Source organism: Gossypium hirsutum, chromosome D12, assembly GCF_007990345.1.
Source record: "Gossypium hirsutum isolate 1008001.06 chromosome D12, Gossypium_hirsutum_v2.1, whole genome shotgun sequence".
In the NCBI taxonomy this organism is placed as follows: Eukaryota; Viridiplantae; Streptophyta; class Magnoliopsida; order Malvales; family Malvaceae; genus Gossypium; species Gossypium hirsutum.
In genome coordinates, this window is record NC_053448.1 from 59,283,006 (window position 1) to 59,304,821 (window position 21,816).

Below are 21,816 nucleotides of genomic sequence, written 5' to 3' on the forward strand. Positions count from 1 at the left end.
AATATGTAGAAAAAACAAATGCTAAGGATAGAATAGAATTAATTAGTTGCCTAAATAAAAGGGAAAGAAATTTGGATTTAGTGTCATGATCTGAAACTTGAATGCAAGACTAGCATTTTGCATTTGTCATCTGAAACTAAACATGGGTGCTGTCTAAATCAGGTAATTGAAGATAACAAGGACATGGTAGCCAAAGCTCCACATTTCCTGTGGATCCAAGCAGTCATTGGTACACTGAATAAGGACATGATGAAAATTAATTGCAGCAATAAGAGTAGTTTCAAACCTGATTTCCTCATTTGCTTAATATCTTTATACAACAAATTATTCCTGAATGTAACTAAAATTTAAAAATAAAAAAACTTAAATATTGGGGATATCTCACAAAATGTTAATCTTTTAAAAATTATAGGGATAAAGTTAATTCAATGATAAAATGTGATTTTAATTCTTATAAAAATATGTAACTCAATTCCAACCCCAAAAAATAATTTTTGATTTCGTCTGTGTTCAAGATTATTGTTGTTTCTTCATCACACTCCAATTTACTAAGAGTTCTTAATCCTAGAGGATTGGTTAAAGTAACAATTATTATTATCGTTGAAGTCCAAAGAATTCAAGGGGCCTAAGAACAATCATCACCGTCATCAAATCTGGTTTATTTGTTCTTTAAATATTTAAGGATTTAATACATCAATTGGTACCTGAATTTGGTATATTTTCTTTTAATATGATATTTATATTTGAAAAAAGTTATATATTTTGATACCTAAAGGTAATGAAGTTAACTTTTGTGGGTTTAATTCAATTTTTGTGGAAGCTAATTAGTAATATTATTAGGTTTGAATTTTTATGATTTTGTTAATAGAACTAATTTAGTTTTAATTGTGAATTTGTTTGATATTGTGTTTAATTTGTTAAATACAATTATGATGCGATAATTATTTCGGGTTTTAGTGTTGATTTGGTAAAAGTTAATTGCTAATGTTCTATGTTTGGTTACTAGTGTAATAATAAGAGTAAAAAACATATTTAATACATATGTTTCTAAAATAGTTAAATATAAAATAAAGAATAATTAGTAAAAATTTAAAAATACAATTAGAAAGATGAGTAACTCATGTAACAAATAAGACATCTTCAAAATAAGCGAAATATTCTCATTCTCTTTACTAACCAAATATAGCATTAGTTAATTATAAATTTACATAAAATCTGAATTAAATTAAGAAGTAGAAGTAAACACTTTTATATTAGGGTACCGAAGTTTATAATTTTTGCTAATAAAAACATCACATTGGAAAAAACATTCAAAAAAGAGTGGAACTCATGTATCAAGTCATTTATATAGTACTTTTATTTTGCTTTCCATCTTTAAATTCTAAAACTTTCAACAAGAGCAAATCATTATCCCTCCCGGCACCCATGCACTATTTTTAATTGTTTATTGCTGCTGCTGCTTTTCATATTTTCTAATCCAGTCAATTTCTTCTGATAAAGCTTCCAAGATCAAATTAACTCCGTTTTCAATTCTACTCGATAATACGGCCCCTGGTTTTTGGTTGAGCAAAACTGGGTAGGAAATATCTGGGAACCCAAAATGAGGGGCATTTTGTTGGAAATTATAGCCGAAACTATCATATACATCAAAATTTATAGATTTACACTGGTAAAACATCAGTTACATAGAATCATAGAATGCTTACTTACATCTCAATAAAGAATACCCTACATTTGAGTAAATTACCAATTATACCTCTCTCTCTCTCTCTCTATATATATATATATTACAACGCTTAAAAGGACTGCACCTTAGTTTCAAGGATCACCAGCAGAAGTAAAGACACGTACTAATATAGCATACACTCTCGCTCCCACAACCGAGATGGAAAGCCTCTTAGCAGAAGTTACCTCAATCTTGATTTTGCATTCCCGTATTTACGGTTTGATCCTCTTTCTCAAGACTCAGGAAGTGTCATGATATTCTGGATTCTTAAGCATGTAAAAGAATAACTGGAACCTAGCTCTGGATAATCTTGATAACCTGGAACCATAACTCCAGTTTGGCTCGACTCTACTCTGTATATAATTTTCTATGAATCAAAGCCAAGCCTATTATAATGAGCCACCGAGCAGACCAAGTCATCCATGTATGACATATTTGCCTGAACCCAAGATGGCTTCAATGCTTAAGAATAAGCCTCGAGAATAAAACTTGGCAACCAAATGACGCCAGTAATTGATGACTCTAAGCAATTAACCTTCTCCTTAAACCATCTGCAATACTTTAATACATCCACTAGAATTTGCAGCAACAACCATGTCTGATTTCCCTCTCCAGCAAACACTTGATACAAACAGCCCGTTGTCATCATCTGTGTCTTTCCCAGAAATGGGATCAATGGACCCAAATTTATGAGAAGTTATTGGCATAGGCAGTGACCTATAGTATGCATAAACCTAGGACAGCATTTCAATATGTTAATGCTTTGCAGTCAAAACAAGCAGATAATGCATTTATTGAGTGATAATAGATCCCTCCCCCCCTGCCTCATGAAAACTGAAGAAAACCAAGCTTAAGTTAAGGATACCTCATTTGTTTCTGAGCCACATGCTATAAAACCATCAACAACGGATAATCCAACAAAATTCTGGAGAAGCAGGTAAAACATCAGAACCAAACCCAAATGAACAAAAAGGCTTGCCAGGGTCAAGAATATTAGTGACAAAAAACTATTTTTTAGCAGAGAAATGCCAACCTTCTCATTTGTATGTCCAGAAAATGTTAAGCTGCAAGCATTAGAGGACAGGCCCCCACTGCTAGTTTTATTGAGATCCCAAAGCTTTAATGTGTTGTCAGTGGAAGCAGTAACTACAGTTTCCGAGTCCAGGAACTTCACATAGCTCACGGCTTTATCATGACCATCAAGAACACACCATGGGGCTCTAGCATTCCGAAGATCATAGCAATACGTTTTGTAATCCGCAGATCCAAATGCCAGTAAATGAGGGGAGTGAGCAGAAAACTGAACACAGCAGACATTTGCAATGTTCCTGATGGTTCCCAAGCAGTTCATCTACACCCAGAAAGGAGGGGGGAGAAGGTTAATCTCATAAGCTTAGGCAACTTAGAGCAGTGCTTTCAAGGCACCTTGAATGATGGAAGATCATTATGTTTATGCAAAAACAGTTCAAATTCATATCCAACCTGCACAACATGCATAAACAGATGAGGACAGTTTCTTGTGATCTTTATAACTCCTCTATGACTTAAATTCTATGGCATTTGTAAACAAAAAATGAAGATCCATAAAATCATTCCTATTAATTGTTTTGTCCAATACACTTAGGTAAGAAAAGTGTTCATCCATGATCAACAAGAGCAGTGAGTTGTAGACATTCTCATACAACTTATTTCTTTGATATGTTGAATATAACAAAGTATGGACAACCAGGAGACTAACGTGTGTCTCGCACCAGTGGGCTTAACTTAACCTGGGTATGAGATCCAGCTTCTGCATTTATACTCTTTTTGTTGCTCTACCTAATTTGAATAGTTTTCAGAGGGGAAAAAAGCCATGTATTTTATGCTATTAAAGCCATAAGAGACTGAAGAACATACCTCGTTAATGCTCCATAGTTTCACGGAACAGTCATCACTGCCACTAGCCAATTTTGTTGGATACACTTGAGAAAAGTCAACAGACCAGGCTCTCTTTTCATGTTCAATGTAATGAGAGATAGCTTGACCGGTGCTTGCATCCCATAACTGGATCTCATCCAAGCAAATAGTATCAATGAGCGATACATGAATTTTATAGAAAATACTAAAGGTAATTTCAACAGCAATATCTTATGATGGATAAGGAAATGACTAAGCTGCATGCAAAGCAAATTAAAAGGAATCATGGTTATTCCAGGAGCCAAGAGCTTTGCATTTCAAATATATTATGGCACAAAGGAACCAACATACATAAGCTATACCCACAACATTATTTAAACAAATGAGACTTCTTGATCGAAAAATTCACTAGCAGCATCCAAAAGTATAGCATGGAGTTGAACAAGGGGACCTCCAAAACCATCACAGACACCACTTTGAACATGGTTATAGATGGTATATCAATTTTCTTAAAGCCTATGATTCAAATTTATGTCTAACGAAGCTTTAGATTAAACTTACCATCAAAAGTTAAATAAACCTATGATGGTAGCAATCAAGCTATTGTGAAGTACTGTAGTTTGACAGTTCTAAGCCATGTACTTAGCTTCTAAGACCAGAACAGTTTCATAGGTCAAGCGAAAGATTTCTGGTTTTCGTTCAGGAACAACCATCACCTACAGGCTATATGATCAGCAGCATAAGGAAAAGCGACTAGTTTCAGAATTGCCAAGAGGAAATAGAAAAAGAATATCCAAATTTATTAGAAGTTCAGCAAACTTTGAACCAAAAGAGATTCAATGGAAATGTCACAAGAACTAATGACAACCGAAGTTTTGAGGTAAGCACGTAAAATGCAAGCAGCTCCTGTCAAGTTAGAATCTAACAAAAAATCCCTGCAATTATACCATAGATATGACAGTTGCCACAAGCATTCACTTCATCAACATTCATACCAAAAAAAACCCTGGTTCCTTAAACTAGAAAATCTACAAGTCTGGAAAGATGTACAAACCTTAACCAGACCGTCGTAGTCAGTTGAAGCCAGATAGTTCTTGATATAGTTATTCCAGCAAACACAGCTAAGCTTTGATTTGTTTAACATCTCAATGACTGGATAATGAACATCAACAGAGTCATTAAAAAGTGCATTAAATTCGAATATCTTTATTTTCTTAGAGACACCAGCAGCAGCAAAATAATCCTCGTCACGATCAAAACTTAAAGAACAGATTACATTCGCAGAGTTGTTGAACTCCCCACTTCTCATTATCCCACGGACTTCAAACTTGCTATATCGAGCATACTTACACAAACCATCAAAGAATGCTCCAAGGCAATCAGGAGGATTCGGTATTTCTTCATTGTTTTGTGTCAAATGCCCATTGTCACGATTTTTCAGTAAATCCTTATCTGGCCGTCTCATAGAATCGGTCTCATGAAAAGGGACTCTTGACCTCATAGAGAAATAAGCAGATTCAAGCTGATTGATATTTCTCATTAACCTCATTTCATTGTCACTGGAAAACGGGTATAAACTTGAATGCATCTCCGAGATTGGAGGTTCTTTACTATGGTGCCTACATTCCCTCGCATTGATGGAAGAATAAGTTAAAGGTTTTCTAGAAAAGTGCCTTCTTTTCTCAACCTCTTTAATATCTGCTTCCAAGCAAGCAATATCTTCCATTAGTTTTGAGGCATGCTTCTGCTTTTGCTCTTTTGATAAACCAAGGAAATGCAATAATAATTCTGATTCAGTATCATCTTGGTTAATGGATGACGACAATTCTTCTGCAAATACTTCCTGGAATCCATTAAGTACTTCAGATTGTAGGATATCCCTGATAAATATCAACAACTATAAACTTAGAATCCTATATTGAATTATAAATGGACATCAGGGTCCGAACATTTACAAATACAAGCACAAAGAAAGCAAGTTTGTACTAACGTAAGCATTGATGCTTAAGACTTAGCCATTGAATAATAAAGCTGAAAATGGTTTCATCAACATACCGTTACCTGAAATTTAATTCCATGCAGATCTCCAAGATGTGCCTTACATGGTGCAATTTAACTACTTCCACATTTTTGTTTTTTATAGTTTGTTAATTTCTATTCTTGTTCTTTCCACCAATAATAAATGGAATATAATTCTCCAATCAATTCATCATCTGATTCACTGATGCTTTTTGCAAGATACATAGGTTATCATAGAGATATAGCTTACTAGATATATATATAATTATCATAGTCTAATCACTAAGGCATTTAAAATTCTAGCCTACACATTGGCATGCTACTTTTTCAAAGTCTCCATATCCAACATCAGTTATAAGATTCTAGAGCTTCACATTTAGCACCGATGAACAATTTGTAGTACCTGGTTGTTGGGCGCAAAGAAGGTTCTGGGTGAAGTAGTCTAAGACAAAATCCAGCTTCCTTGAGATTTTCTGACAGAAAAGTTGGAGGAAAAATCCTATGGCGTAGATCCAACATTGCAGCAGCATGTCCTCTCTCAGATTCAAATTGACAAAGCAACTGAAAGAAACAATCAATTGCTATTTAGAACGAATACAAATATCCACTCTCTTCCATGCAGATCAAAAATAGATAAGAAAACAAATAAAAGATAGCAGAACAATTGGTTTTTGTACCTCAAAAAGCAGCACACCCAAACTGTATATATTAGATAAAATTGTGCAAACACCTTCATTGATATCCTCTGGACTAGCATACCACTTCTCTTCCAACTGCTCATTCACAGAGACTGACTGATGCTGAGCTGAATTAGAAGAATGAGAGCTCCCAAAATTGCTAAATTGTGTATTTGGACAATGTTCGCTAGATCCATTGTGAGAAAATTGGGTGTTTATGGTTTCATTTTTGAGGTTAGCTCTAGAATGAAACAGAGGCCACCTAGTCAAGTTTGTGTTCTCATTGATCTTTTGCTTTTTAGCACAAAGACCAATTGAGGAAATCATCCCCTGCTTCATTGGCCTTCTCCTAGTCATAAAGTTCTCAGAAGGAGAGGAATCTTTATCCCACATAGTATCTAGAAGCCCTTTCTGAACACCTGAACCAATATATTTAACCTGATTAGCTTGCAACAACTTGAAGCAAGAAGGGCGCAAGTCATGCAAGATAGCTCCTTGAGAATGAGAATAATCAACCAGATCCACAATTTGCCTAAATATATACAAGCACTCAGCTTTGTTTGCTTTATGAGACTGAACTTTCAGCCATTCTCTCAAGTTTATCCCATCATGATCACGCTCACCAGCCCTTGGCACTATGATCCCATTGGGAGAAGTCACAACAGCTCTATTATCCAAGATTAGTGAAGTATTAGAAGCCACCACAGGGCTTCCAGCAGCTTTCACAGGAGGAATAAGAGCCACCATAGTTTGCCCGGTAGATTTTGTGTTATTTCGATGTCTAAGGTCAACTCTGGAGGCATCATGAGACGGACCTCTACATATAATGCCCTTACCTTTCAATGTAGTTTTAACAAAAAATTCAGAAAATCCTGATTTTGATAAAATCTTTGTCTTGATACCTCCATGAGATTGCTGACTGCCAGAAACCTCATTATTTTCACCACCAATCAATTGTGCTGCAGCTTCAGTCTGCCCATCACTCAAAGGTTTGTGACCCAAAATTTCAGGAAAAGATGCACACCTTGCATCCAGTGGCATACTTGGCATTGCCTGACTGTTGTCCATCTTGCCGCATGAACCCCCACTTCCTGATCCGCTTGCCAACTGATAAAGATGTTGCCAACGGCTCTGCCTCATCTGCGTTTTTTCTCTATAATTTGATGTACCAACTACGGGTATGTTAGAGCCATTATAGTTTCTCAAAGTTAACTCTTCAACCATGTCATTTTCATCATTATAAGTACAAGGGCTAGCACACCCATGTTCCAACGCATTCTTTCCTTCCAATACATCACCAAGAACACGGAATGAAGCATTAACCTCAACCGGTATCACCATTTCTTGAGACACCAACACGTTGCAGTTGTCAGGTTTGACCAAATACTCAACCTCTTTGCCCTGAAGGTGAGCCCCCTCAGCTGCATCTATTGGAGCTACTTCTTCAATTATTTCTTCATCCATGCTTTAGGCGCAAACTTTCATCCAACGAAATGTCTTCTTTCACTGCATATTGCTTCCTAGTGAGAAACCATTATAATCATGTCTGTAACTGTTATCATCAACCCCACAAATCTAAGGGAAGTGCCAATTGCATATTCGTTAGGTTTAAAGATATCCAAACGGGCTTATACAAGAATTCCTCAATTTTCATGAAGTGCATAGTTTGAATTGCCAACAAGCAAATATGTGTACAAATATTAAGCAATAAACTTCTTATTTGTTAAAATTGTGAATCAAAACGTCTAAGCACTGCTAAAAACACAGGCAAGAGCGTGAGCAATCAAATTCGCTTTTATTCCAATTTCATAAAACCTAATAACGCTTCCCTATAATGCAGAAAATGAAATTAAAATTCCAAAGTCCCAATTATTTCGTTATTCTCAACCAGTTCCAAAACACCCCAACCCCAATCAATATTAAGCAAGGATTATTTCAACACTTATTTTCTGGCAATAGAAAAGAAACCAACCAGAAATGGGAAAAAAAATCAATTTAAGAAAACATACCGCACCAATTCTTGGAACTGAAAACTCGAAGAACTTGACCCGCCCAAGTGAAGAGGTGAGAATCGGCGAAGTAGAAAAGGAGAAAGGCTAAAACTGGGAATCAAAAAGAAAAAAATCGAGAAACCCTAGAAATCTTAGAACCCTAAGAAGCAATGAAGGTGAAGAAAAAAAGTTGGATGGATAAAGTAATTATTATTCCTGAATTTTGGAAAATTAATAATATCTTCAGTTAGAGAAGCAAAATTTAAAAGTTACTGGAATTTGGGCCCGCCACGTCGGGGATTCACGCTTCTCTCAATTTATATATTTCAATTCCTTATAAACATAAAAAATAGAACCTTTACTTTATATTTTTTTCCATCTATTTTAATTAATAAATAATAATCAATTGTATTTTGATAAATTAATTCTAATTATTTAAATTATATACATTTTTTATGAATAGATGGAAGTTTTAATTTTACCCTCTCCCTTCATTCTTTTTTCTTATTTTCTCCCCCCATCTACTTTTTCCACCCTTCTTATTCATCTGCATGTGGTAGATTAGAATGTTAATTTTAGGAGGATTAAGCTAAATTTTATATAATATCTTGTAATATACTAATTATTATATGAAAATTTTGCTCCATATTATTTTCCCAAATATATACAAGTTAAAAGAAAATATTATATCATTAATTAAAATTGTGCACAATGTTTTTTCAATGAAATAAAATCACTAAATATAGAGTCTAAATCCAAAGCTTCAATTATCCCTCTCAATATAAACAACAAGATTATCTATAAAAAAAAACCTCTCCAAACTTAGTTTCTTCAATAAGATTTTCCTTTTATTTTTTATCAAGAATAAATTTTTTTAATATTATTTTTAGTACTATAAAAATATTGGAAAGAACTCATGGTATGTATATAAAGGGGAAATTAAAAATTTTAAACCTTAGGACTCCACCACTGCCATTTATGTTAGAATTCGAAAAATATATAAACTATAATTAACTAATTATAAAAATTAAATTAAGTATAATACAAAAACTATTCTTCAACCACAAAAGTAAATAGGTGCCCAAATCATATATTTTATTGTAAAAATCTGAGTAACATAAATATCTATATTTTAAAGTTAAAACTTAAATGTGATGTCTTATTTAATAATCATCACTACTACAACTTGGCATTAACTTCCAAAAAAGGTAATCTAACAGAGCGTATTCTAGCAGCACCATTTCCTAACGTCATTGCCACAGCACATGTGATGCTGAAGAAATTTAAACAGACTCTAAAAGTAGATGTTACTCGGACAGGTAAATTTCAAAAACTGATACATATCTGACACCATTATGCTTTTCTCCTAAGCCTTTTCATATATTTCACACATCATACCTCTATATTTATATTTAAATATGTGCTATTTCGAAGAAGAAAAGTAACGTAGCTAAATAACCACCTAAATTCACAGCAATTCCTCACCACTAAAATAAACTGAATATCAACCAAAAATCGAATAATCCTTCAATCAGATATCCTTAACTCAACCCCAAGAACATCCTTCACCAACTCGTATGTGACGAATGCAATTGCTATCGATGGAACCACCTGACGAAAATGGCAAACAACATTTTATTATTTAAATGTACAGGTAAGAAGTATACAAGTACAGGCACTTTTCTTCAAACAGAATGCAAGAAGTTAATGATAGAGAAAAAGTATTTGGTACATCAAGAGAAAGTTGATTGCAGAGACTAAGATGTTACACTAACCTTCACTGAATTGGGAACCAAACCCTTGTATAATGCTCCAAAACCCTCATACCGAACTGTTTTCCTGAATGCATCAACCATACCAGTATATTCAAGGGGAGCCTTGCTATTCCCATCACCAGTGACAACTGAAGCTGCATCTTTCCAGCCCGCCATCTGCATTCTACGTCGAATGACATCAAGAGGGTAAGCAATTGTCTGGCCAACGGTTCCAGCAGCAGCTCCACATGCCAGCTTTGTTGTGACACCTAATTCAGAGTCCTCAACTAGCCCAAATGGTCTCCTTTTGATCAACCAGTCTTTCAGAGATTCATAAACCGCAAAGTTAAGACCTACATAGGGTACCTATAAACATCATAAGAAACATTTAGGCTTTTGCATACAAACATAAGGTGAAAAATTCTTCCATTACTGAAGATCATATACTAAAAGTAGAAAAGTATCAGACATTGGAATTTGACTGTTAGCCATGAACAGCTATATGCCATCCAAAAACCAACACATACTTAAGTTCAGGCAGACCATAAATGGAACTCGTTATACTAGTAGAAGTCTAGATGCATCTGGATGCTCATACCTAGAATGCATAAGGCAGTAAATTATGCAGGTAGTCAGATTGCAAAAGTTTTACTTACAACTCCTATTACTGAAGGTAACCAGCCTTTGTACAAAGCACGAGGTCCTTCTTCCCGCAAGACTGTTGTAAGAGCATGAAAGATTCCTCTATAGTGGCGAGGTGACATCTCGGTCTGCAAATATAACATGTGGATGGTAGCCATCAAGTGATAACAAGAGGCTAGTCTGTCCCTAAAGGCAAAAGAGAGTTGATCCAACTTAAGTCAACTAAATTAATGTTTCAGAAAGAAACTCAAAAGATTACCTGGACAGTTAGACGACCTCGTACCATATCCATTGGATAAGTGGCTGACATGGCAATGATTCCAGCACATGCACCAGCTCCAAGGCATAGAAGTGGCGTGAGTTGAGCATCCTCTACAAGAAAAAATTAAACGAAGAAAGTACTTAGTAAAATGCTAACCACAACATCAATGATTACTGCAAAATGCAAACTCTTCTGCCAATCAAGGCCATATAAGAGATTCCATTTTCCCTTCACATGGTAAATGCAGACTGAAAGTATGCATGTACACGCTTTGTTGGCACAACCAAGTGCATTTGTCTCTTTTGACACAAAATCAGATATTCAGCACACCAAGTTCACAATCAGGACATGTTTCCCTCAATAGTTGCATAGTCAATAAAATTGAATCATGCCAATCAGCTTCAGATCTCAGTCACATCATAAGTGCAATTGGAGGGATAAATAAAAACAACAATTGTGAAGGCAAAAAGGATACAGGCATACCATTTCCTGATTGCTGCCGGTAAAGGTATAAAATCCCCCTATATTCAGAAAGAAGTAGAAGGGAAGATATCAGTTCATATTTTGTATACAGTTGTTCAAAGATAAATTTTGGATACTGAGACAGGCATCCTTTTAACTGTTTTGGTAAAAATTTGTGATAAAAACAACTTAAGGCCAAGGCTTACTTAGATGCTTCCTCATAGCTAAAAAACTTCACGGCTGAGTTTGGGATGATGCGAGCACAATTAGTACCATTGCCTTTAAACATTCCTCTAAAACCCTCGGTTTTCCATATATATTTTAAACCCTGGATTGTTCCATTGTATTTTATACCATGCGGATTCTGCACCTGCAGGTTCAAAAAGGAAATCCTGTAATCTGTACTCTAAGTGAAAGAAACAAACTATAATACTGATACACTAAGAAAACATACCACGCATTTAAAGAACTACACCATAAGCAAAACCAATAATAGATATTAAGTTGAGTGTTCAATCTAGAAGAATAAGATGACAATAAAATGAGAACTTAACGAATAAGGACCAAATGACAACAATAAAATATTAAATTAACTACCTGAAGTAAAATCTTTAATCTTTCTAGGGGGGCAACAGCACTACGTGACCTGAAACAGATATAACATACATTCAGTAAATGCAATATGCAATGAATGGTGAGTCAAACATGATATCAACGTGAAGTGAAGAAAACCATCAAATTATCAATGTGTTAACATTTCTCCCTACGACCCTTCCATTCAATTGCAACTATTTTTCAAACGAAAAAAGTTACAAGCAAACTTGTAGACCAAGGAATGACTACATTCTTCACTGATCAGCATCAAAGATTCAATTCTCCCTCAGTTCCTCTATTCAATTCTCACAACTACCCATCAAGGCCACAAGAGTTACCACCAAATTTCTCGAAGCATCAAATGCCACCATCACCATGTTCTCATCCTTGAAGTTTAAAGAAAATGCTCCCCTACCCTTAAGAGAGTGGAAAATATGAAATGGGAATGACCGTATTGATAAAACATCTTGTTAAATATGTCACAAGATTTAAAACCCTAAAGTATCAAGTCCTGCAAAATCCTAAAAGCGGAGAAGGAGCTTTTCTTCTGAAGGTTCAAACAACATTAAACTATCATTCTATAAAAGATTAACTCCTAATTTAAACAAATTATTTATATGTCCTATATTTCCAATTTATCATCAGTTCTTCAAAAATAACAGGGAAAAAGGGACCCCGATTAAGTATCATCATAATCAGAGTATTACTAGAAAAAGAAAAGGTTTAAAATTTCAATAGCTGCTTTCACCAAAAAAAAAAATTCAATAGCTGCAAGGAAGAATAAAACATACAGGAGAATATTTCCATGAAAAATAATAAAAAAATCACTGGTTCTAAAACAATGAAATGAATCCATAGCAAAAAGAATAATATTAAAAATGTTAGCTGAAAGTGGGAAAAAAATTTACTATATCAGTTGAACAAATACGGCCCTTCTTTTTCTATTGTCAAGACTGAAGAAACTAAAAAAAGTCTCAAAAATAAAGTAAAAATACGATCAAACTACTTAAACAAAAAAAAAGGGGGGGGGAAAGCGAATCTTTTAAAAGAAACAAAGTGACTCACACTCCACCGGCGACACCACCAGCGACTAGAGACTTGCAAATACTAAGGAACGCGTGGCTCGGCGCTTGAACTCCTTCCTTAGCGAACTTCGCTTCTTCCGCCAGATTCACAATCGTCGTGACAGCCGACTCGCTCCTTTTCACGTCCTCAGACGCCATCTTTTGAGAGAGACAAAAGTAAAATGACGAAAAAAAAGCTAGCCGGAAGATATATCGACGGAACTTAGTTATCCGGTCGAATATGGCGTTAACCGACCCCGGCAATCGGCGAAGAAGAGGATATCGTCTTTCCAATGATTATGGTAAGGAGACAGAACGAGTAAGCATTGGCCGAGGAGTTCAAAGAGGGAGGCGCTTTGGAGGAAAATATGACTGTCTTAATACCCTTATTCGAGGAAATGGATAAAAATATGTGCGTAAACTTATTTAATTGTGGCTAAAATTGATGTTAAGTGTAAAAAAAAAGACTTAACTCAATGATAAAATTATCAAAATTAAAACCAAAATAATATCTACATTTCATTTTTAATTTATATGGATTTTTAAATAATAATATTTGATGCACCATCAATATATAAATAAAAAATTATAGAATATTTATAAATAAATATAGGCTAAACTATTAGACCCAAGTTCACTAGTTTACGTTTTGAAAGATTTCATTTAAATCACTAGACTGTTAAAATCGTTGTTGTATAACTTTCTCTACTTACACCAATCGAAAGCTTTTTTACCCCTTCTTTTCAACGGTTCAGTTTTTTTTTCATAAAACAAATTTAAAAATTATGAATTTAGGAACCAAAATCCAAACAATTTTCTTCTCCGATCTCTATTAATGGCCGTCAAATTGACTTGGAATTAAGGTATATTCTTCTACTCGCTGATGGGTATTGATGCATCATATAGACCGTCGAATTATTGCTTAAGCTCGTTAGCCAAACTTTTTCTAAAAAAAACTTAACAGCCTAGTAACTTAAATAAAAAAATTTAAATAGTTCAGTGACTTAAATTAAAACTTTCGAATAATTCAGTGGCCATTTTGTTATTTTGAATTTGAATAACCAAAATGTAATCTTACTAACAGTTTAATGACCATGAGTGTAGCTTACCTATAAATACAAATAATTTTATTTAAACATGATTAAATATTAATTATAACTATTATAAATAATTAATTAATAACCTATGAGTTTAGGATTTAAGTTCTCGAGTTTAGAGTTTATGATTTTATTATTTATTTATAATTATTATTATTTAGTTGTGCTTATATATATAAAGTTTTTTTATCTTTATTTGTAAGTCCTCCGTTATTTTTTATTTTATTTATTGATAAGGTGTCGTGTTATTATTCATTGATGATGCGTTGAACTTATATATTAACGATACATTAAATATTCTCATTTTCTCGGTGTTTGAAAATTCAAATTAAATTGATGTGAAATAAAATCAATTCAATTAAAGAATTGATTATATAAAAAAATAGTTATAGTAATAACTTGATTGTAACAATGTGGGTATTTTTTTTTAACAAATAAAATTAATATAATAAATAAATGAGATTTTGGTTGAAGTGTTATTGTTAAAATATCTAATATATATCTCAATTTAGACTCAGATACTGTTGGGTTATCCAAGACCCACTAAGTAACTAAGTGTGATCTATAGGGCGCATTGGATTTTTTTATGCCAAGATTCTTTATAATTGAGTTTTAACTTATGATTACTTTTTTTTACTTGATATTTTTTAGTATTATATATTTTATTGCATTGAATTAAAATTGAAGCAAGATTTTTAGAATAGGACCAATGGTCAAACCACTCAAATCACCGATTCACTAGTTCAATTAAAAAATAATTAAAAAGTAGAAAAAATCGATTGAACTAATTTTTTTAGTTCTGTTCAACTGATTCATATCAATTTGTAAATTAATTGGTCCAACCTCTTATTTTAGAGCGATGCCTTAATTGATTCCAAGTCTAACAAATCTAGTCTCAGAAAAATCATTATTTGAAGTCAAATTAGATCAAATCTTGTACTTCTCTCATTTATGTTTCCATCTATAATATTTGGACTTGAGCTCTATCAATTGACTCAACATATTTAGTATCTTTATTATAATAGAATTAATATCGTGAGTAGACAAAAATAATATTTTTTAAAACAATAACAAATATTTTTATAAGATATTTAGAAAAAAAACTACTAAAATATATAAAACCATGATTTAAACTATATTATTGAAAACCGAATGCATTATTAAGGAGAAAAGTTGAATTGTAATATTAAAAATTAAATTATTGAAAGGAGAAAGTGGAAAAGGAAAAGGAAAAGGGTTGGGATATTTGGATTATTCTGAACTGGAAGCAACATAACGTGTAGCAGTCTTGGAATGGATATAGAATATATATGTGTCCACTGTCCATTTAGATTTTGTTCATTTTTCTTTATAAGATTCTCAACCTTACCACTTTACCCACGGGCTTGGATAATTGGTGTCCACTTCATGAAACCCCCTTTCATAAATACCAATTTACCTAATCATAATTAAACATCTAGAAAATAAGTGAAAACTAGAAACAATGCGCTGAAAATGAGAGAAACCAATAATGTTTAAACTAAAAGACTCTATCTATCCTATATGCCAAGTACATAAAACATAAAAGCCGCCCGTTTGTCTGGTCCATTGTAGTTTCAGTTTTAATTTAGGTGGCCGCCGTTTTTTACCTCTCTTTTTTTCCCCTTCTACCTATAAGCTGTTAGGTAGTCCTTTCATTTGCTTTGATAAGCAAATGAACAATGCAACAACTCCAACTACATAACAAGCCCCCCTTCGCACCAATAACATTGTTCCAAGCGTTAGAATTTGACTGGTCATGAATCGGCAACAAACATGTTTTAACAAAGACAAACCGAAGTGATGATATCCTGTCATGGTATAAAAAAAACAAATGGATCCGTGTTTTCTTTCATGGAAAAGAAAAGACCAATGTTATCAGAGAAGAAAAAGGAACTCGATGAAAACATATGGGATTGTGGGAGTCCTCTCTATGATTCATATGAATTAGCTTCAATCAGTCGTATCCTAGAGAGGCACACCATAGCTTTGCCATATCCCTGCTATCACTATGACTCGATGCGGTCGGGATTCATATCAAACAAGCCCGAACCCGAAGGGAGATCGGAGGGGAAAATGGGTAATCTTCATGCACTAGGATTGTTCCGGAAAGTCGTGAGTTGGACGCTGTGGAAGACGAGGATTGGACGGTATCGAAACAACAAGGATGAAAAGGTTTGAAGTAGCTATTCAAAATGTGCAACTTGGTTTGAAATGGAACTTAAGATTTTGCCTTAAATTTTTTATTCAAAATGTGCAACATATGTTGGACAATAAAAAGCTACAGCTGATTGTTTTGAAGAGGCAACTGGTTTTGGCCTTGCTATAGCCATATCTGTTTGATATCCTGTAAATTCTTCATATCTATTATAATGTGGCAAAAGTTTCTTTAAACATATAAGCTTGTACGTGTATTAGGGTCAATCTCTTTTTTATTCGGTAGATGATGGGTGTATATGTTAACCTAATAAGTAGCCATCCTTGCTTAATAAGTTAAAAACGTTTCAAGCTCAGTATTTTGTTTACAGAGACATCTTCTGTTAATAATTAAAAATGATGGTTAAATTTTGGCAACATTGTATGATTAAGTAGTTTAAAACAGGGCAATTACGGCACGTTACTGACAAGCATCGTCCAAGCAATCAAAACAGAGCAGGAAACTTTCTCGCATTATCTTGAAACAGAGGCTAACTTCAAACAAAAGGGTAAAAAAAAACAATGGTGCATGTTCTATTTATGATCTTCAAATTTTGTGAAAATACCCAAGCTAGGAAAACTCCATTACATACACACATATATATATATGTTTCGTATATGATATAAGTATTTCTTGTTCTAGATATGTTACAAAACGCCGTTTCTGATTTGCCTTTTATTACTTCACTCCGCCGTATTTCATAAGTACCAAACAACTAGCCTTCCTAGTTGCCCTTCTTTCTTTTTTCCTCTAAAAATATGGCTCAGCCACCGCAACCGGAGCTACGTCTAGACTCTGACGCCGGAGCTGTGTTTGTTCTCGAATCAAAAGGTCAGAAACCAAAACACTCTTCAAGAGAAAAAAAAAAGCAATGGATTTTTAGTTTCGTTGGTTTACTTTTTCTTTCTGGTTTACGATGAAATATAAATATAGGGAAGTGGTGGCATGCGGGGTTTCATCTAACGACGGCGATCGTGGGGCCGACGATCCTGACGTTACCGTATGCATTTAGAGGATTAGGATGGATACTAGGCTTCTTCTGTTTAACGGTGATGGGATGTGTAACGTTCTACTCTTACTACCTCATGTCCTTGGTGCTCGAGCACTGTGAAAAAGCTGGTCGCCGCCATATACGCTTCCGAGAGCTCGCCGCTGATGTTTTAGGTAACAACTAACATCACCACCATCATTATCATTATCATCATCTAGAATTGATTCCAACGTTTTTGGTTTGTTTTTTCGAACACTGCGGAAAAGGTTTTCACATTCAAGTTGGCTATCTTCTTCTTGTTGCTGCCTATTCGTTCACATTTCAAGAATAATTCCTTCCCCATCACCTATTTTAATTCAATCAACTGCTTTCTTTTATAAAATTTAATTAAATTTTAAAAATTTCACCTAAAAAAAATTAAATTGTGATTTTTTTATTACGGCATGAAGAATACTTCTTTGTTCTTCTTTTGGAAAGCGGGAAAGGCTGAACCGTTAAACTATGTTTTCGGGTTCTTGGAGTGTTTGTCTCTCTTGTATTAGTTACGCGTGACTTTAACGAATAATTTTTAGGCTTTTATTATTCAAATTATATTTTATATTTAATTCGTTTATGTTTAGTTAACTCAATGAGGCGGACGTTCCAACTCATTGTTTCCAACATTTATTAAGGTCTTTAGAAATGGGTATCCAAACATTTAAGTTTTCTTGATTCGGGTCCATGGTGTTTTGAATTCAATTTTTAGATTTTATATAAAAGATAAAATTTGAATCTCAGTTAAAATATTTATATATAATAAAATCTAAACTCAATCAAGTAGGGTTTTACTCTAAAGCTTCACCATTTATTATGCAGGATCAGGATGGATGTTTTATTTTGTGATATTTATTCAAACAGCCATTAACACTGGGGTTGGAATAGGAGCAATTTTGCTTGCAGGGGAATGCCTTCAGGTATATGTATATGGCCTTCCAATCTCAATTATGTATATAACTTATTCATTACAATTGCTTCTTTGGCAAAATCAAGGCATCTCATTTGTCATCAACAGTACTGAAAAATTTGGTCTCTTAAAAAATCATTACTTATATACAATACAGATCTTAGCATGAACATGTTTCTTAATTTTCTCCTCTAACAAGATTACATTCTTGTAATGTTATCTGCAAGAACGATGGAGACGCTTGGGGACCCATTTACCATTAATATAAAGATACCATTAATGTCATTGTTCAAATCAATCCATTTATCATTTATTTCCATCTTCCGGTGGTAAGTTAGGTCGCTGGTTTTTGCTCAACTTTTTGGCTTTTTGCTATATAGCATATCACATCAGTCTTTGTCAGCAAACATAATTATCAGCATTATGTAAGTCTACAACCATGTAAGCAATGAGCTAGAAATGAATTCATACTATGCAATTTTATAGTTGTTATTCATATTATCCGGCTGGATTTGAATGTTGAATATAAATTAGTTACGTCTGAAATATTAGATAGCTATATTTATATTAACATCACTAGATTGTTCTCCTAATTCTCTTCTTTTCATGTTGTAAGATCATGTATTCGAACCTTTCCCCCAGCGGATCGTTGAAACTGTACGAGTTCATAGCAATGGTAACAGTGGTTATGATAGCTCTCTCTCAGATTCCCACATTCCATTCCCTCAGACACCTCAATTTTGCTTCTCTAGTTCTCAGCTTGGGCTACACGTTCCTTGTGGTTGGTGCTTGTATCCACGCAGGTATACGTTACTTGGCTCAAATTACATGAATAGTTTGTGAATGATGTCACTGTGACAATTGAAATATTCAATGCTATGAATAGGCTTTAATATTGAACCACAGCAATGTGGGCAGCAGGGAGACCACTTGTCACTTGCTAAACAAAGCTTTTCAATATTGAGACAAAGCATTTTCGAACTTAAACAACTGTTACTAGTGGTGCAGGTTTGTCTAAAAATGCTCCACATAAAGACTATTCATTGGAATCTTCAAGTTCATCGAGGGTGTTTAGTGCCTTCACTTCTATATCCATAATTGTTAGGTGTGGGTCTCACTATGTGGAAACCAATAATTTCTGTCACATTTTATTGTCTCTTTTTGGTTTTGTCAAAAGCCATTTTTGGGAGGCTTTTAACGGATGATGTGGGCAGAAATTTTAGTAGAGCTAAAACAAAAAAAAAATCTCAAATTAAAACAGAGAGAAAGAGAGAAGAAAATTTCAGTTTTTCAAGTTTGGTGCAGCAGTGATCAACTCTTCGATCGAAGGTTCATCCGTGGTTCGATTGAGCTGATTTTTGGACAGCAGCTAGGCGATAAGGTGTTCTTGACTTTGTACGGTCGGATTTTTCATCCGAGTCTTGTAGCGTCGGAAATACCCATTTTTCAGCAGCTACGTTTTTGGTGATGTTCTCTCATTTTTCTCTCTTTTGCTAAAGATTACATATTGTTAGCCTTGTCGGAGTTGAATGCTTGTTGTAGGCTTGATATTGTGATCTTGTAGTCGAACATTTGATGATAGTAGAGCTCTTTATCGGACTCTAAAGTCCCGTGGTTTTTACCCTTGATTTAAAGGGTTTTTCCACGTAAAAATACCGGTGTCTCTATTTATTTTTGTTGTGGTTGCATTAGTTGATTTGTGGTTGATTAAGGTTGCTAGAGAACATATCTTGTGCTATTGTGCTTGCCATAATTTTTGACAGGAGTTATAAGGAGAGAAAAAACACCGGTTGTGCTTTCGCTTTGTTTCGGTTGTTCGGTTTCTTCCCAACAATAATAGCCGCCATTTTCGGAAATGGGATTCTTCATGAAATACAAGTAAACTTCAAAATCTTACATCTGAAAGTGTTGGAACATAATTTGTTTGGTTTCTAATCTTTGTTACCACCATATATGTTTCTTGGTTTTTCATTTCAACAAGATTGTATATGATACAGGCAACATTGGCTCCACCTGCTACTGGGAAGATGTTTAAAGGACTCTTAATGTGTTACAGTGTAATTTTAGTTACTTTCTACTCTGCTTCAGTTTCTGGATTCTGGGCTTTTGGAGACAAATCAAATTCAAACATTCTCAAGAGTCTAATGCCTGATGATGGACCATCATTGGCCCCGACAATAGTTATTGGCCTTGCAGTTATATTTGTTCTTTTATAGCTACTTGCCATTGGCCTGGTTTATTCTCAAGTTGCTTACGAGATCATGGAGAAGCAATCAGCTGATGTAAACCAAGGGATGTTTTCAAAGAGGAACCTTATCCCTAGGCTAATTCTTCGAACCCTGTACGTCATATTCTGTGGGTTTATGGCAGCAATGCTTCCCTTTTTTGGTGACATCAATGGTGTGATAGGTGCTATTGGCTTTATCCCTTTAGATTTTGTCCTCCCTATGCTTCTTTACAACATGACCTACAAGCCCAAAACATCATCCCTCATCTATTGGATCAATCTGTTTATCATGGTTGTCTTCACCGGTGCCGGAATCATGGGCGCTTTCTCTTCTATTAGGAAGTTAGTTGTTGATGCCAACAAGTTCAAGCTATTTAGCAGTGATGTGGTTGATTAATCATATGTATGAAGCACTAAACAAAGTCTTAAGCAAAAGCCAAAGTTAAAGCCCTTTAGGCCCGGCTGAAATGTACAAATCAAATGTTTCATGAGGCGTGGGCTAGGTTGAGATTGAAAGGAGCAACGTTCCACGACAGAAAGGCAATTCTGTCTTTAGAAATGAAACCTCTGGCATCTGAAACTAGCAGAGTTGCAGTTTAAGGAAGATGTCCTGTGCTGCTATCTTTAATCTTCTCAATTGATTTGAAAGATTGGTTTTTAAACAACAATTAAAATAAAGAATGGTAGTCTTTGATTTTAATCTCTTCCAAACTTTTCCCCTAAATAAGGGATCTCTTCCTTTACCAACTCACCAAAGCTCAAAAATCATGGATCATGTTGTTCTTGATTATCTTTCCCATGATCATGGCGTTTACTAAAGAAGGTTTGTTAGAAGTAGAGTATATTAAAAAAATGCCACCATTGCCGACAACCTTAAGATAATAGGTGCTTACATTTTCATTCGTAATCAATCATGTCTGCACCAGTTCTAGTTGCACCAGTCATTATGCTCCGTTTTAATAATAAATCAGAATGTTCATTTCTTTTTCGTATTGATTTAAATTTCGTTCCGTATCGATTGTACCAGATCATTCTGATTGATTCCAATTACACTAGTCAAAATATTACTCACAGACAATGCATGAATAATGTTAAAATATTATTTTCTTTTACCTTCTTTAAAAAAAATTATTAACGAAATTTAAATTTTTATCTTTAAACTTTAGTTAAGGTAAATGAGTAACTTTTAAAAAAATAAATAAATAAAAAGTAAAAAATTTAAATAACAAACAAACTCAAGAAAAAAAGATAAAATT

At 34.2% G+C, this 21,816-nt stretch overlaps 2 protein-coding genes and 1 pseudogene across 6 annotated transcripts; 1 reads left to right on the forward strand and 2 right to left on the reverse strand.

The window, feature by feature from the left end:
- Nucleotides 1-1,642: 1,642 nt before the first annotated feature.
- On the reverse strand, nucleotides 1,643-8,586 carry LOC107947084 (protein SPA1-RELATED 2). Of its 5 annotated transcripts, none has more exons than XM_016881637.2 (8): nucleotides 8,333-8,579; nucleotides 6,319-7,824; nucleotides 6,045-6,202; nucleotides 4,677-5,502; nucleotides 3,623-3,769; nucleotides 2,760-3,077; nucleotides 2,592-2,651; nucleotides 1,643-2,460 (listed from the first exon to the last, which is right to left on the reverse strand). In XM_016881637.2, exons 2-8 carry the CDS (start codon nucleotides 7,780-7,782, stop codon nucleotides 2,269-2,271), a joined length of 3,165 nt encoding a protein of 1,054 aa, XP_016737126.2. In that variant the 5' UTR covers nucleotides 7,783-7,824; nucleotides 8,333-8,579; the 3' UTR covers nucleotides 1,643-2,268. The 5 variants fall into 5 exon arrangements, with proteins under 5 accessions (XP_016737126.2, XP_016737123.2, XP_016737124.2 ...); XM_016881634.2 differs by having other exon boundaries at nucleotides 8,328-8,579; XM_016881635.2 differs by having other exon boundaries at nucleotides 6,319-7,838; nucleotides 8,328-8,579.
- Nucleotides 8,587-9,387: 801 nt separating this feature from the next.
- On the reverse strand, nucleotides 9,388-13,482 carry LOC107947086 (mitochondrial adenine nucleotide transporter ADNT1). Its single transcript, XM_016881641.2, has 8 exons — nucleotides 13,089-13,482; nucleotides 12,027-12,075; nucleotides 11,636-11,799; nucleotides 11,451-11,488; nucleotides 10,965-11,077; nucleotides 10,720-10,833; nucleotides 10,085-10,429; nucleotides 9,388-9,920 (listed from the first exon to the last, which is right to left on the reverse strand). Exons 1-8 carry the CDS (start codon nucleotides 13,244-13,246, stop codon nucleotides 9,837-9,839), a joined length of 1,065 nt encoding a protein of 354 aa, XP_016737130.2. The 5' UTR covers nucleotides 13,247-13,482; the 3' UTR covers nucleotides 9,388-9,836.
- Nucleotides 13,483-16,844: 3,362 nt separating this feature from the next.
- LOC107947087 (probable GABA transporter 2) lies at nucleotides 16,845-21,260 on the forward strand (annotated as a pseudogene).
- Nucleotides 21,261-21,816: the final 556 nt, after the last annotated feature.

What these genes read in the sequence shown, in the direction of transcription:
- LOC107947086 (XM_016881641.2), bottom strand. Translation starts at nt 13,246, where the DNA reads ATGGCGTCTGAGGACGTGAAAAGGAGCGAGTCGGCTGTCACGACGATT. An exon ending in GAGGTCGTCTAACTGTCCAG is followed by an intron (nt 10,834 to 10,964) that starts GTAATCTTTTGA and finishes TTATATTTGCAG; the next exon opens with ACCGAGATGTCACCTCGCCA. An exon ending in TACCTTCAGTAATAGGAGTT is followed by an intron (nt 10,430 to 10,719) that starts GTAAGTAAAACT and finishes TGATGTTTATAG; the next exon opens with GTACCCTATGTAGGTCTTAA.
- LOC107947084 (XM_016881637.2), bottom strand. Translation starts at nt 7,782, where the DNA reads ATGGATGAAGAAATAATTGAAGAAGTAGCTCCAATAGATGCAGCTGAG. An exon ending in TGGGTGTGCTGCTTTTTGAG is followed by an intron (nt 6,203 to 6,318) that starts GTACAAAAACCA and finishes TGTTTCTTTCAG; the next exon opens with TTGCTTTGTCAATTTGAATC. An exon ending in CTGGACATACAAATGAGAAG is followed by an intron (nt 2,652 to 2,759) that starts GTTGGCATTTCT and finishes CTGCTTCTCCAG; the next exon opens with AATTTTGTTGGATTATCCGT.